At 31.5% G+C, this 17,571-nt stretch overlaps 1 protein-coding gene across 1 annotated transcript in view; it reads left to right on the plus strand.

Annotated features, from left to right (window-relative positions):
* The window catches only part of LOC136984143 (uncharacterized), a 56,669-nt gene that overhangs the window by 10,651 nt on the left and 28,447 nt on the right, over window positions 1-17,571 (plus strand). The window contains exons 2-3 of the mRNA XM_067281079.1: window positions 514-1,058; window positions 12,287-13,724. Of these exons, the coding sequence (XP_067137180.1) occupies window positions 539-1,058; window positions 12,287-13,724 (1,958 nt within the window). The 5' untranslated portion in view covers window positions 514-538. The remainder of the gene's footprint in view (window positions 1-513; window positions 1,059-12,286; window positions 13,725-17,571) is intronic.

Here is a 17,571-nt window from a genome sequence, read left to right on the forward strand (position 1 = left end):
TTTAATATTAAAAACAGTTCTTTTTATTATATGTGAGCGATTGTTTTCTGTTAGACTTCAAATTTGTTGAATTTTTATTTATTCATAAATTGTTATACAGAATTTTCTGGGATGGAAGAGGAAAGGCTAATTTATAATTAAATTTTATTTTCAGTTTTATTTAACAATTAACTAATGTAGAATACTTTTTATAATGACAAACATGATACGATTTAAATATTTTTTCGTCGGAATTGAACTATAATTAAAGAATATTGTAAACTGTTTACTTGTTTTATTTTTATTCTATTATATTATGATAATTGATATTTATATGAATAATTAATGTTATTAAAAGATCTTTGATCAAATAAATTATTAAAATCAATACTATTGTAAACTAAAATTCGTCTCTAAAATAGTACCGCTGTCAAAAAAAGCTGCATATTGAGGAACACTATTTCTTATAACATTTAAAACATCATAATTTTTAAATATATATGGGAAAATATAATTTCTTATGTTGCAATATAGGTCAACGTCAAATTGGTTTTGAAGCATGGCTCCGCCACTTTCTGCGTACCAAATGGAAAATTTCGATCCTCTTCCGGATGAGGAATTAATTTGTAGTATTTGTCGTTGTGTGTTCTACGATCCAGTGGAATGTCCGTGCCGTCACGTTTACTGCCGAACGTGCATTAGCAATTGGCTAAGACGTCAGAAGACTTGTCCCGTCTGTAGAAAAAGAGCCAGTACTTCCAAACTCCAGACGGTGGTGCCGATAATCAAAAATATGATAATGAAGTTAACTATTTATTGTCCTAATTCCGAACATGGATGCAAACAGAAAATTGCTCTCGAAGCATACGATTCTCATTTGGCTAGTTGTGATTATGAAATAGTGCAGTGTAAAAATACAAATTGCAAAGTGAATTTTATTCGTAAAGATATGCCTAAACACGAACAAAAAGAATGCAAATTTCGAGCTGTAAAATGTCGACGCCGCTGTTCTCTGATGTTACCTATTAGCTCAATTAAATCGCACAGCTGTGTCGAAGAACTGAAAAAAGAACTGAAAGGTATGTTGAAATTTGATTTAAATTTTAAATAAATATTAGTTATATAAAAGTTCATAAAACAGAATTGATTAAAGTTTTATTTAAGGCTGATTTATGCAGACTTGGAGCCACTATACAATTTAAAAGAGAGAAAAACAGGCAAAAGAGAACTTTTGGGACCAGAATTTGCACTCATGATGCAGTTTACACTGAAGAGGGAAATGGAGTTCTTGTGTGTTAGGCATGAGAAGTGCAGGAAAGTTCAGTCAGTTGAACTTTTTCTCATTTTTCTCTCCTCTCTTGAGTTGGCACATATGCAGTAGTTTGGCAGCCTTGCTACCATACAATAAATCGATGACGATGATGGAGCACACTGCAAATGGCCTGAGCACAAAAAACAGGAAGGTCAAAAATAAAAGGAATTTTCTATATATTCTTCACATTTCACAGCCACGGAAATGTGACAGATGGGTGTAGAACTGCATATGGGGGCTTTGTAAAATTTGTTGGACTTTTCCTTCTTGCTTTTGCACGAATGCAACTAGAGGAAAAACAGGGAGTATTCCTATAAGTGCAAGACCGTGGTTCACTTGGTTTCTCTTCTCCTCCTGTTTTTATCTCTCCTATTGCATTTCTTGTGTCTGAATAAATGTAGCCTGCGTCATCACATTTATTAAACTTGGCACCATATTAAATTTTTTTCTTTTTCTGCTTGTGAAAGAAGCCAAATTTGGTGAAACAATATTAATATTTTACATTGGCATTTAATATATATAGAAATATAAAAGCTTTTCTAACAAATTTGACTTCCTTAACAGGCAGAAAGAAAAGTATTTTATTTAAGTTCCACTAAAGTATAATAAACAAAACTTTTTTTATATTAGCAATTACCTAGGTCAGTGATTCTCAAAGTTATACAGTCTGTGGACAACTTAAACCGTCTTACAGAAACAGTAGATCACCTATGCCTCCATTCACTTCGTATTCTGTAAAAATCACCTTAGATTCCAAAAAATTTTATCTGCTGAGTAATTTAATGTAAGAGAAAAATGGCACACGAAATGGTTTTCTCTGGCTAAAAGTCATAGAATTTTTATTTTAGAACAGTGATTAGATCAGTTTACAGACTACCTGAAGCATTCTTGTGGATCCATCACTGGTTCACAGACTATACTTTGAGAACCTTTGATCTAGATTATTTAGTGTCTAAAGTAAATTATTTTATTTTGATTAAGAAGTGTAAATTTTTATTATATTGAAATAAATATGTTTAGGATCAGTAATTGTTTTCATTTTGGTTAATAAACTCATATTTTTCTTATTTATAGTAATGTTTAAAGGTTCAAAATTGCTTCGTGCTATGCCAAATAGTTTAAGAAAATATTAACACTGTCTGTTGGCATTATTATTTTACTTGAAATATTATTACAAGTATTTTCGATAAATTCAGATTGTTGTCTTCAGGTATAGAATAATGGAACCTTACAATTTAAAATATACATTAATGTGTTCCAAATGGCAAATTTAAAATGTATTCCATAGGATGCATCAATATATTGAAAAAACTATAATAATAATAATAATAATAACTGCTCTCTTTTCCCACCAACTGCTTGAGATCTGACGACAAAAAGAGTCGGGTGTTTGCTCAACCGTCCATTCCATATTTGGGAGCCATTGTGCATCGTATTTTACACATTTTCAAGAGACCTGGGGCCGTATTCTGGTCACCGTCTCTGTCTCTCGTCTCTTACAAGCTGGTTGCTGATTTGTTAATCATTTGGATTATCCAATCAGCAACTGGCTTGTGAGATATGAGAGACCAGAGACTGTGATCAGAATACGGCCCATGGTATTGTACTACTTCCTATAAAACTACAGATTTCCTCGTGCAGATTATTATTATGTAATGATAGGATAATTTTTTACCTTTTTGGAGAAGTCCTACATGGTTCCTTTACAGCAGACAAATGGGACCAAAAATATTTTATATTGAGGCCACATTTAGAAAATTGGCTTTCCGCTTTCAAGAACATCAAGACAATATCAAAAATTGAAGAACCACTACCAAACTTGTTAGAAATTCTATAAAAAATGGTTACAAAGTATTATGGCCCAATGCCACCCTACTTCAATGGTGCTCAGATTGCAGGGCCATTTTCATATGGGAGTCACTTGACATAACAACACTTAGTTCATGTAACGAACCTTTGTTTGACCTTCTGGCAATATGGCACATGTTTTATAGGAAGTTTGACAATTTTTGTTCGAGTTAATTCTAAACTATACATATTTTGCACTTTTTTATTTCTGTTTTCTTTATTAATTATTATGTTGGGTTTAGCGAGTAATACTCAGTTGACACCAGTTGCTGTGCACTGTGCTGGACCAGAGTCAAGGCATAGCAACCAACTGCATGTGTATGTATATTCAGGAATTTCCTAACAATATGACATATTCAATACAGTGGCCTTCTGTAGTGTGGTGTATGTGTTTCTATTCAAATGTAATGTGCCCAGACTTTTGTCTAGTGTGTGTGGTATGACCCCTGTAGAGGAGAGAACGACAGGTACAATAAGCACCCTATCCATCCTCCACAGATGCCTTATTTCCTGGGCAAGTTCTGTGTACTTGCTGACTTTTTCAGTGCATGTGTTTTGTACATTGTGAGTGTTTGGAATAGATATGTCTATAATGTATGTGATTTTATTGTGCTTGTCAATGAGTGTGATGTCTGGTCTGTTGTGGTAAATTGTCTTATCTGTGATTATGGCTCTGTCATAGTACATTTTGTGCATGTTGTTTTCCAATACTGTCTGTGGAATGTATTTGTAGTATGGTTTGTGAATGTCTAATAATTTGTGTTTGTTTGCAAGTTCTTGGTGTATTATATTTGTTTCTTGATTATGTCTATGTAAATAATCTGTCTGTGCCAAGAGCTTGCAACGAGAAGTTATATGTTGTATTGTTTCTGGCATAATGTGGCAGCGTAAAAGTGTACAAGTTACACCATGTGAGATCATCAAGTTGATCTCACACGGTGTAACTTATACACTTTTGTAATAGTTTTAAGAGCTTTTAATTTCAGCTTTTTTTAAATATAAGTTGTTTGTTTTAAACATTATTTACTTCATAAATTTTTACCCATCTATAACATCCATTTTTAAACAAATTTTATCCAGTCTACTGCTCAACTTTTAATTTTAAGTTTTTACTTAATAATCAGCTATAATAAGGAGTGAAGAGAGGTCATTATGACCCGAAATGCATTTCCTTCATTAATAAAACCTAAACTAGTAACTGTTCTTGTGTGATAAGTTACTGAAAAAAAGCCAAAAATTCACAAAATCCAGTAATGGAATAATTAATTAATATTTTTAAATTTATTTTTGTATAGATAAATTAGTTTGTACTTTTCATGCTTAAGATTAATTTTGTTCACACGTCAGCAGGCAAAAGTTCACTGGGCACACATTTTTTTTTGTCTCCAGGAAAATGGTGAAAATGCAGTTTCTTTTTTGTTTATTTCAAGTTGGTTGATTGTAACAACTGAATAATGTGCAAATAACCATTACAAAAAGCAAAAATTGGTTTATTCTTACTAATTTTATACTATGTGGCAACCGAATACATAAAATGACCATGGACTGATGTACATGACATCATGCACACCCCAGCTCTTTTTCTGACCCAGAAATGGAACACCTGTTTTATTCCACCATGCATTCGTTACTCATTATATACGTGAAGAGCAATGATGTAACTAGGAGAAGAATGGGAGGCTGCATTGGGTGTAAACACATAGGGGCAGCAAAATTTGAACAATGAACACATGTTTGGATAACGAACATTTTACAGAACAAACACAAAAAGAAGCAATGTAAAATAACGGATATTGATTGATTTTCCCTTGTCTCCGGGTGACAATACGAAACCTTTCGGAGTGCAAGAGACATCGACGGTCAACCTGATACCAATTGGATAGTATTCCTCCAAACTTTGAAACTCTCCTTTGTAATTCCAGTTTTTTTTACCTTTCTGACAAAAAAATTTTTATAGTCTTTGCGAGACTGTTGGGCACTTGTTAAGTTTTGCATCAGTTTTTATTTTCTAAAGATGAGAGTTTAACTGTCCTATCGGATATTTTTTAATGTTTTAACACCAAAATTTTGGATTTCATTTGGGCCTCACATTTACATAATTCTTTCGTGCACTAGTTGATTTCTGTTCTCTGAATTTTTGTAAGTGCTTTTCTGAACTTTTTATTTCAAGAAGAAATTGATAATATTATGGAGCCTAAAAAGAGTGGTGTCAAAAATTCTGTTTACCATAAAAACCAAACAAGAGATAATAGCCATGGTAGAGAGTGGGCAGAAGATGTCTGGTGTTGCTAGGCAGTATGGCTTGAACAGGTCTACAGTAGGCACAATCTTAGCTAAGAAAGATATAATCAAGAAGACTCAAGCAGTCAAAGAAGTAATGAATATCACATCCGAGAAACAAAGATATGCCATCCATGAAAAAATGGAGAGACTGCTTTTAATTTGGATGAAAGGAAGGGAGATGTAACTAGTATGACTGTCATTCAAGAGAAAGCTAAAGAAATTTTTGAAGAACTGAGGAAACAAACTCCACATTCATTACATGAGGAGATAGAATTCGAGGCCACCACTGGATGGTTTGCAATGTTTGGAGATCTGGCATTAAACATGCGGTAATTCATGGTGAGTCTGCTAGTGCAGATAAAGAAGAAGCTGAGAAGTTCTGTGTCAAATTTGAAGAATTAATTAAAAAAAAGAAGGATACTGTCCACAACAAATTTTCAGTAATGATGAAACTGGTTTATTTTGGAACCACATGCTTTTTACTCAGTTCTGTAGCTATATTTAAAATATTGTCGTTACTAAACTAAAAACAATCAACATTTTATATCCAGATATCTAAAAACGGTACTTATACAGCTGACCCTTGATAATTTGACATGCTTGGTAGTCCAATGCACCTTTTGTCAAGGTCACCGTAGTCCCCGTCCTGTTACATGTCTGCTTGCACAGAAGGATGTCATGGCATGAATCTCCCCACCCAATTTTTACACGATGACACACATTTCTTGTGTTTTCTGTGAGCAGTTTGTACGTACTGTATTATTTATGCCTATACATACTGTATGCACATTTATTGGCTTCCATATTTCTTTTAATAAACATTTAGTTAACCAAAATGGGTGTTTCATTTCCATATTAACCTAGGCAACATTTTACTCATAAAATGTAGGAATATTGTAGGCTACTGCTAGCAAAACAATGCCAAATATGTAATCACTTTCGGTAATCCGGACACTTTTGGTAATCTGACACCCCTTTGGTCCCATACCCGTCGGATTATCAAGGGTCAGCTGTAATCAAAGGCAAGACTTTCACTTATTTCATGCCATGCCTGTCTTCTTTTATCGTTTTTTCTATAAAACGAAGAATTAAAACTCCACAGGCATTTATGAGCCCGAGTAAGCTCAATCAGTGTAAATTGAAAAGACCTGTTGGTATTTTCACTTTCTGCCATGATGATAACTGTTTTGAAAGTTGCCATCATATGATGTGGCAGAAAGGCATTTGCTGATTGGATTCACGTTTGCAATCGGTCCAAGTAGAACAAATGTTTTGTTTCTAGTTGAGGTTTCAGTCACACTAGTTTAAGGAGGGGGTTTACTAATTATCAAGAACAGCCATCATGGTTTCGGGATTTCAAGATTGGGCTACAAGTAGCAGATTGAGATATTTGTAAGGATCTAGGCTACTAGATTTGGGCAACTTACTACTTTTTGGACTAGTTTAAAAATAATTGTATATGTTTCGAGGAATTCTGCTTTACTTTTTATAAAATTCATCTTGCAACATGTGAGGTTCGTGCTGTGTTTACCTGTAGTGCATTTATTATTTTATTAATAATTAATAATTAACAAAACTACCGTTCTGTAGATGTAGCCATATTCTGTTTGCTTAATGAATCACATCAGTTATGTGGCATTTGATATACTGTACAGAAATATGTAAATCTCAGATAATTTGAAACTTTGTAATTCAAAGTTGCAATTAATTTGTTCCTTGAATTTTGAACTAATGAGAATTTCATGTATAATCATAAGAAGCCAAGATACTACAGTCAATTGTGAAATGAGTAACTGGATTGTTGAACTGTTAGGCAATCATGTTGGAAACTATGGACTTGACAAAGAAATATCAGATGATCACAGTTTACCAGATTATGAACATAATATAAATTACGAAAGATAAATTTTACCATATTTAAATTAGAGCAATATATAAGTAAATAAATAAATAATGAAATACCAACGATTGCCTTAAAAATTGGGCTATAAATTGGCTACTTAAATGATTGATATAGCCCGATTTTTAAGGTGATCGTTGGCATTTCATTATATACTCATTGGGCTTAGTGATGTTTATTTATATTAAATAAATAAATAGGTATAAATAAAGGTATAAAACATTTAAATGTGTAATGAAATAACACAGAACATATACATTGAGAGAGAAAATGTAACTTTAATTATTCAATGTATTTGTCACAGAAGTGGAAAGTATCAATTCCATGTTTTGAACAGATATGATGTTTGTATCATGTACAGTACATCAGAATAATACTCTATTCCTGCGGTCGGAAATTTGGTAGAGGTGTTGAATTTTTTTCAAGCGGAAGGTTACAAAGGATGCTTATGATTTTTGGTATATTGTGTAGCATACCAAGCATACTGAATTATATTTTTAAACTTTGGTGACAAGAATTAGTAATGTGTGAAAGACTACAATTTAAAGATATTTTCCTGTTGAAATATTGTATGAACTCCTTAAATTTGCTGCAGTTTTTTCAGTGATATGATGACACACGTTCATCCACTATCATAGGAGCTTCTGGTCTAGCAACTGAAACTTACCTGCTGATATCTATACCAATTCAGTTGTTTTCCCCAATGATCTTATTGACTTTAGCACCTTGTTATCATTATATCAGGACCAAGGAATCAAGTATATTTTGTGTGTATTTTCATATATGTCAATAGAATTGTTCCAGAGGATGAGGTGTCGATTATGCAGTTGTGTGATTTGAACATTCTCCAAGAAGGCTTCTGGAGGTTGGTTAAAATATATTGAACATAAGATCAATAATAATAATAAACCAAATATAAAATATTTTAAACTAATATATATAAAAAAATATGTTTGAAAAAATAAAAATGGAGTTAGAGATTTAATGTAGTGTTAGTACCTGATCAACATAATAAAATACAAAAAAATAACTAGCAAGAAGTGGTGTAACTTTCCCAGCTTTTATGATGTTTTATTTAAAAACTAACATTTGTATTATTAATTAAAATAAGTAACTAAAATTATATGCGGTGCCATCTGTTATGGGATATTGTTATGAAAACTTTGTATATTTTCAATTATTATAAAATAACAAAATACAGTTAATTTTGAGGGTAGAGATGGATTTTATAAAACACTGTAAATGCTAACAAGTAAAATCTTCATTAAGTGTGATCTCTCACGAGATATGACACACTATCTCTCCATCCCCTCAACCTTTCACAACCAAAATTTAATAGTCAATGCCCTTATATATAAGGTATCATGCGAAATTTTGTTCCTTTATCTTCACCCATCCTGAGATATTAAGCAAAATAGAGATCCAGACACATACACGCGCACAAAAATTTTTTTGTTTTTTGACTCTTTTGGGTTCAGGGGGTCACAAAACACGGAGATTTACAAAAAAAAAAAAAACTCAGAGGGTCAAATTTGACACGATTCCAATACTTTCCCTTGTTACGTATAAATAACAGCTGGGAAAGTAACATATGTTATAATAATTCAAACAGTAAGCTCAAATATGTCACACTAACCTTGTATAGCTTTGCAGTTAATTTTAGAAACATAACACTAATGTTTTCAATCCACCCTAGGACCTTCTTCGGGTGTTCTACAAAAATTTTTCTGATGTGATCCAAGTTCGATTTAGCTTCCGGTTTTAAGCGTTCCAAATGTTTCTATCTTTGAATTTATTTTTTAAAGTTTTTAAAATTTTAAATTTTTAAAAGATGTGCTCTTTTGCCGACTGTTAAAGCACCGGGTCATACATAGCCTGCCATTCTCTTGAGAGTTGTTTTTTGTCTTTAAAATTGATTGACAGGCCTTTGCAGTTTACTTTAAAAATTTCTAAATCTCCAGATTCCATAGTTGGTTTATATATCGAGTTTGTTGGATCATTGTCGCTTGTTGTAATTCGGGTATAATGCTGTTTTTGCTGGCATATATAACTAAGGTAGTACTGCTTTTCCTCTTTTCAATATCTGTTTTGTGTTCACGGAGATGTTGTTTGAGCCTATATACCGATATATATGAAGTCTCTATCAAATCTGTTATCTCTTAGCTTTGTTATCGTGATTTTATATACTCTCAGTGTTCTTTTGATTTCTACTTGATCTTTCTCATTCCTTAGCATGCTGAATGTATCTGGCTTATGTCTATAGGCTAGTTTTGTATTAGTATAAGCCTCAATTTTTTGATACAGAAACTGCATATGTTATAGTGATACGGTAGGGAGACTCATCTTGCTACAGACAATTTTTCGGAGCTCTATTCAATTGGTTTTTTGCTTCTCTGCCATTCTATATATTAGGTCTTTTTTATAGCCTTGGTTTTCAGCAATTTCTGCTATTCTTCTTATTTCTCTCCATTTGTCTCATTCTTTGTTACAGTGTGTGTAGACCCTTCTGGTAAATGCTCTAAAGCAGGAAGTAATTGTCTTGCGGGTCGTATCTTTGACATGCCTGCTTTAAAGGCTGCCATTTTGTAGTTGTATGGATCTTAGAGCTGGCTGGGATGGCACTTGGTTTTCGGCGTATCTTGGCGTCGTATCCGCTACCATAATATAACAAAATATGCATTTTCAAAACATTGCAATCTAAATGGATGTGAAATGGAAAACGATAAAATCCATAAAATTTTAAAAATATGTATATTATGAACATATTGAAATTTTAAAGGTTAAAAAAAGAAAAAAATAGAAATAATGGTAATTTAAGGTTAAAAATAGATGGTGGATGGTATATTAATAAAAATAAAAGAGGAGAATAAATATCTAAATTAATGTACAGTGTTGATTGTTGCTACATTTACTGATTATAAATGTGTATAATAACTGATTGAATGTTTTTGTATAATAATTTTGTGAATCCTCCAGATGTCTCAATATGACTATCAATTGATTGGCCTTTACTGCTTAATACTGAATGAAGTCTGTCATTAATTTTTGTTAATTATGTGGTGTTGTCCATGGCTGGATTGATTATAAAGAAAAATAGAGTGAAAAGATGGAATCTGTTGTACAGTATATAAGAAAACATCAGTTTCTTTGTGATGTCTTTTTGGTTATTTAAACTACTTTAATGTAATTTTTATGTATATTTTGTTTTATTTTTATCAAACCCCAACTGAAAATGAACTCCAAAAGAATTCAAAATGCATTTTGGGTATGCCAGTATATATTTAAGATTGGTTAATGTTACCTATGGTAGCGAACATGGTGGCTCCTCTCTGAAACAGTGGGGACCGCATGTTCTAACCTAACCTAACCTATTCTAATCATTTGGTTGGCAATAATTATGGTAATTTATTAGAATATGTTAGGTTAGAACGTGCGTTCTCACTGTTTCAGAGACGAGCCGCCATGTTCGCTACCATAGGTAACATTAACCTTAAGATTAAATCATTGTAAATTTTTTTTTTAGTTAGGTTAGTTTTTAGTTTTCAGTTTAGTAACACAAGCTATGCTGACGAATATCTTTAAGGTACAGTTTTTAAATCTTTCAAATAAAGTAAGGAATTTTATTTCCAATACATCAATGTCTGACTGATGTTTCATTGATACTTTTTTTAACACTGTGCATTTCTGTATAGCTCACATGTTGCATAAACAGCATAAAAAGTATTGTAGATACCACTTTCACTTAACACAGATCCTGCACTGATGATGTAGGAAAATTAGCTAATGTAATTCAGTAACTAAAAATATTGGTATATTGTAAAATCCAGTATATAATTTTATTTATTATTTTTTTTTTTTTAGAGTAATTATAACCGTATGGTTTTCTTAACCTTACATTTATCTCCCTACATGGTCTTTTGTGGTTTTATTTTCTTATACTCCTTTCCCTAAACCAGGACACATTGTTTATGGATGAACCCTCAACTATAGCTGAAGGTTGATACACAAGTCATCTCAAATAAAACAGTTAGATGAGATAACTTGTCATTTTTCTTTCTGATTGAAGCACAGTGAAAAGAACATGTGTAGATATCAAAGGAGAAACACTGAGTGAAACATGCTGTGTGTGCAAATGGTCAGTTAGGTTGTTGTTATTTTAGAAAATCTTTTTGCACTTTAAAAGATCTCAGTTATGTGCAAAATGAGTGTAGCAAAACTTATGATTTGCACAATGGAAAGAATTACAGTTATTTATGATAAAAAAATAAATGCTACTGTTTAATTTATCGTTAGCATCTTTATCAAATAGTTACCCTAAAATGTCAATTACTGTGCAGTAACTAACAATAATTGTTTTGCAGCAAAATTTATAAGAGGAGTTAATAACTCTTAAAGCTTTCTACTGCGATATTTATGGAACTACAAAACAATTATGACGAAACTAAGGGAAGTTGTTATTAACTGCATAGATAAAAAATCGCACAAAAACAGGTTTGAGTGTACTTTTACATGGGAATACAATTCAAACAGGTTAAAGTTAATTGTTGAAATATAATTTTCACAGATAGGCATGTTTGTATTTTCAAATTTTCATTTCTTTATGAATTATTCAATATATAAAAGTCCTCAAAAGATTTTGCTATCAGACTATCATATTTTTATTTTTACGTACAATATAATATAAAAATTGATTTGAAATAACAGATGAAACTGCAGAAAATAAATAACTTTTTTAATCACATCAATTGATTTTCCTTCTGTAGTTTTCTGATAATGGCATTATGCAAATTTATTTTATTCTAAAGAGCAATTTCAGAATGTTTTGAAATTTATAAAAATGTGTAACTTTTATAATAATAATACTAGTAGATTCATGGCATTTTTAAAATATCATAATATATTAAAATTATTAATTAAAATAAACTAAAAGCAAATAAGTTTTTTACTAAAATAAATATTTACAGATAAGAAGAATTCAATAGAAGAATTGAAAAACGAAGTGGAAAATTATAAAAAACAATTACAAAAAGTAAAAAATGAATTACAAGAACTTAAAAACCAAAACAAAATTGATCCTTTTTCTGATGAGGAATATGCTTCATTTAATTCAGATGATAATTTATCAGATCATTCTTTTTTCATAAATTCCTCAGAAGATAATGATAATGATAATTTATCTGATTTATCTGATAATTCTCATGATACAACCACTACTGTTCAAAATGAAAGTGATTCTGAAAGACCATACATGTCTAGTTTTGTTAATGTTTTAATGTCTCTTTTTCCCAATAATTCTCAAGACGCACGTAACAATGAACAAATTGAAGAAATTAGCAGATATGATATTAACCTAAGAAATATTAACGGTTCGTGGGAAAGAGGTCGAAATAATTCAAATCCGGCCGACGAGCAGGCAAATCCTTCGTCTTCAAGTTCTTTGTTTAATGCCAATGCTAATGAATCGTACGATATGGTGACAACAGAAATAATTGATAGACATTCAAAACCAGATTGTGCTGAATTGTCAACACAGAGATCGAGAGATGTGGCATCTACTTCGGAAAATAATCGCGAAACTCCCGATGTTGACAACGAAAGAAATAACTACAGTGAAGATGAAAATCCTAATGAAAGTAGTGATGATATGCTAGTGAATAACAGGAAAAGAATTTTGAAGAGAAAATCCTCTTTACCGGTTCTGTCAGATATATCAGATGATAGTATAAACGAACCACGACGAATGAGAAGAAGAAGAGTTAGACCACTTGTAGAATCTTCCGAAGAGAATATTTTAGAACATGGAGATGAAATGTTAGAAATTACAAGACCATCACATTCTCACGAAACATGCAAAGGTGCAGAACAAAGTAAACGTGCTCTAAGTGATTCAAGTATAGGAAATGTTAGAGAAAATAAACATACACAAAGGAAGACCGCAGAAAGATGTCAAGCACCTCTGAGCAGAGTTCCAGTACCAGTAAATTCAACAGAATCAACAGAAAATGAAGATGAATTACAAGACTCACAATGTTTAAGTCAAAATGATGGAAATAGAACATTATCAAGGATAAGAAGTAATAATCAAAGTGAACATCACAGAACTAGGTCTTCCTTACAAAGAATATTTGATTTTCCAGAAACAAGAAGAGTTCAGGAAGCATTGAGATTCTTAGAAAATTATAATTCTTCTAATCAAGTTGAGAACGAAGGAACAAATCCTCCAGAATCAGGTGAATGGAAAACATTAAGACTCATTAATAAATATTCCGACGACAGTGATCCCGACTGGGAACCACCAGAAAGTGAACCCGAGGACGCCGATATCAATAGTAGTGATGCAATCGAATCTGATTCTAGCTATGAAGTACAAATTCCAGAAAGAACGTGGGATCTTCTTGAAAGGTAAGTCAAAAATAATTAGAATACATTTTTATTCTAGGCTTTAGATATGATTTGTTCTTTCTTTAAAATAAATTTTGATTTTCTATTTTAAAAAAAAACTAGTTTTATATCATAGGTATAGAAATTAAAGACTTGAGATGGAAAGTATATTTAGCTGTAGTAATTTCATTTATAACAATTTAATTTTGTTTGTAAAAATGATGATAACGGCAGTTATTTCTGTTTCCTTTATGAAACAAAAAATACAAGTGCTTCAATAAAAGTAATAGAGTCAGAATCTGTTTTATTTAAAATATTAAGTACTGTTACAGTTAACATTTTTTCAAATTTATATACATATTAAAGAATGTTAACTTTATTTTATTAATACAAGGTAAATATCTATCTGTATGGGCAAAACAACAACAATGAAAACAGCATATTATACACAACATAAATTGGCAGTGAACAGTCGGCATAACCTACAACTGAAAGAAAATAAAATAACAAAAGAAAATAAATTTCTCTTGCAGACAATACATACGTAATGTGTCTTTGTACAATCTGTCCTTTCTCACGCAGATTGTACAAAGACACATTATGTATGTATTGTCTGCAAGAGAAATTTTCTTTATTGTATTAAATCGTCTTGGCCTTTTTTAAAAATTGTAAAATAAAATAAAGCAAAGTCGCATTATTCATAACAGAAAACAAAAATTTGTAATTAGTTAAATTTCACCAGACTCGCCAACAAAATTCACTGCCAACACTATCAACAGTGACAGCCACTTTTATAACACTTTAAATCTCACAAAGAAGAAAATAAATATATAAAACGTTAGCAATAAAATTATATATACAAATGTAATTCTTATGTAACAAACTTATAAAATCATATCTTGACAAGAATTCTTTTCCAAAATATAAAATCCTTCTGTTTATAAAATTTTACATTCAGCCATCACGTGATAAACATCAAAAGTAACTTCTAGACCACAAATTTCACAATTTTCCATTCTCGGAGAGGTCATATTTTTAAACATGTTAAAGTGTATATGCAATATCACTAAAGTACCCTAAATTGTTTCACCAAATAATTATCTACCGTTCTTACCAACACATCAGACATGGTTATTGGATTTAACAAAGATACATGACCTTGATAATCATAACTTTCCATCAATTGATTACCCCATTCCAATTTTTGTGAAAGTAAATACAACTTTGCTTTAACTACAAGTTCACTAACAGGACATTTACCTGTTCATCTTATGATACTTTTTATTATATTAAATTTTAATGGAACTCTTTGAATTTCTAAATAGATTATATAGGACGGAATTCATCTCTAAGGAATAAAGGCACTTAATGAACTTCAGTTCAATGGCATCTTCTCTTTCTGTTCAGGCAAATCCCCAAATCTCTGAACCATAAAATATTGACGATTGAACAAAAGCCTCAAATACTTTCACCTTATTTAATCATGCTGTTAATCTGCCAGATTTATATGACTGAATAAGCTTCTCTATACCTACATTTGCTTTATTAACAATATGGTTTAAATGCTTAGAGAATCTTCCATTCGATAGAAAAACTACCACCAAATATTTTTTGATCAAGCTTAATATACCAATTTTCTTTTTAGCATGAACCCCTCCATTACAAAACACCATGACCTTAGACTTGTTAACATGAATACGAAGACATAACTTATGCATAGCCTCTACAGTGAAATTAATCATTTTTTTAATCCAATTCGAGAATCTGCCAACATTGCCAAATTATCTGCGTAAGCAAGAATCTTAACATCACAACCTTTCATATTGTATCTCAGTACTTCTAGAGCACATAAATCCTTAACAAAGGCATTAATATACAGATTAAACGGAATTGGGCTTAATACATATCCCTGTTTAACTCCTTTAGGCGTAAAATACAGATTTGTATTCTTTCCATTAATAGTACAGCAAGTCTTTGAATTAGTATATACCGTATTTTACGGACTATAAGACGCACCTGAATTTTGGAGGCAATTTTTCGAAGAAAAAAGTGCCTCCGTATAGTCCGTAAAATACGGTAATTGGATTAGACAATTAACAAATCTATAACTTAGACCTATTCTGCACAAATGTTGCCATAAAATATCTCTATCCTGAGAATCAAATGCCAATTACAAATCTTCAAAAAGGGCAAAAATTTTCCCATGTTTTCTCTCAAACTTTTTTGAATACAGGTGTACAATACAAAAATATTATTCAAGGTTGAGAAAGCAGAACGAAAACAAATCTCAAAAAACCCCATAATTATCCAGCCACAGAACTAATCACCTATACAGAATCTTACAAAATATCTTAGAAATAGTAAGTAATAACAAAATACCTCTATAATTCTCTGGAGGATCCTTAGTCTTTTTTTGTGTATTGGAATAATTTTACTTATACACCAATCTGGTGGAATGTCTCCCAATTTATAGATATTATTAAACTAAGAAGCTAAATAATTAAACAGTCTAGGACAATTTTTATAAAATTCTACAGAAATACCATCCATACCTGGATCAATACCATCTTTCATTGCTGACTCTACTTCCAAAGAGGTAAACCCAATATCCAAAACTATCTTGCCAGTTATAACACACATTATATAACAAAATACCTGGCTTGTAACATTCTGAGCCAAATACTTTCACAAAATGTTCTACCCAGTCCAGATCTGGCAAGTTCATATGCCTGGCCTTAAGGAAAAAATTAACACATTTCCAAAATTGCATACTGTCTCCAGAAGCCAAGTCTTTATTCAATTTCTGCAGAAATAATTTCTTCTTTGCTTTACATAAATTACGAACGACATTTCGCTCCTTAAGTTAGTTACTGCAATCCGATCTCCAAATGTTGCCCGTCTCGTTGCATTCGGTGCTCGATTTTTTCTTAAAATACCGAGTCCAGGTCAAACCAAAAAAAAATTATCGAACCTTCTAGATTTCTTATTTCAATCAGTAAAAATCTCTTACCAACTGAACCAAAAAAATCATCTGTCGACTCTGAATAATTCTGAATTCTTGACATTAACTCATTATATTTTTGATCTACCACTAAACTGCAATTACTCTTCCAAAATAACCTGGACTCTACTGATCTTGTTTTTGTTACATTCTTAATTCATTATTCTTCCTAATTACAGTTTAAATTCAGCCTGATCAGAAAATGACTACTAGATACTTCATCCAAAACTGCAAAACCCGAAACCAGCAACATAACACCTAATCTAATTAGAGCCAAATCTATAACTGAACTACCTAATGAACTCACTTAAGAATAACAGCCTTTAGAGGCAAATGGACCTCCACCATTCATAATCAGATAGCCAAAATTCTCACAAAAACTTAAAATTGTTTTACCTTGCACATTTACTATCGGATCCTGTGATATTCTCAATAATCAACACTAGTCTAACTCACCAAAAAAACTTATATGATATAACAAGTGAAGTTGTTTTTATAATTTTAAAATAGTTTTTTACATGGAGTTTCTGTCCATTAATTACCAACTTTCAAATCTTTACTTGACTTTTCTTTCGTGTGTACGTTTTTTCTTGTCATTCCAGTCATCTATCTAACTCCTTTCAGGAGAAAATTTCTGAATTGAAATAATGTGACTTCTGGTTTGTATCAGAAGTTCGTATATAGTTAATCGGTTATATGAATTAACCATATATAAGTACCATATATTACTTTATAACATGCAAATTAGGCTTAATTCTTGCTTATGCAAACCAATATTACATTTCATTAATTTCATATTACAACTAGGTTTTCTCATTTCCTGGTCTTTTGCTTGTTCCGGGATTCTGGATAAAAGTGAACTGTTTC

The sequence above is a fragment of the Centruroides vittatus genome, unplaced genomic scaffold, assembly GCF_030686945.1.
Source record: "Centruroides vittatus isolate TY-2023 unplaced genomic scaffold, ASM3068694v2 contig_904, whole genome shotgun sequence".
Lineage (NCBI taxonomy): Eukaryota > Metazoa > Arthropoda > Arachnida > Scorpiones > Buthidae > Centruroides > Centruroides vittatus.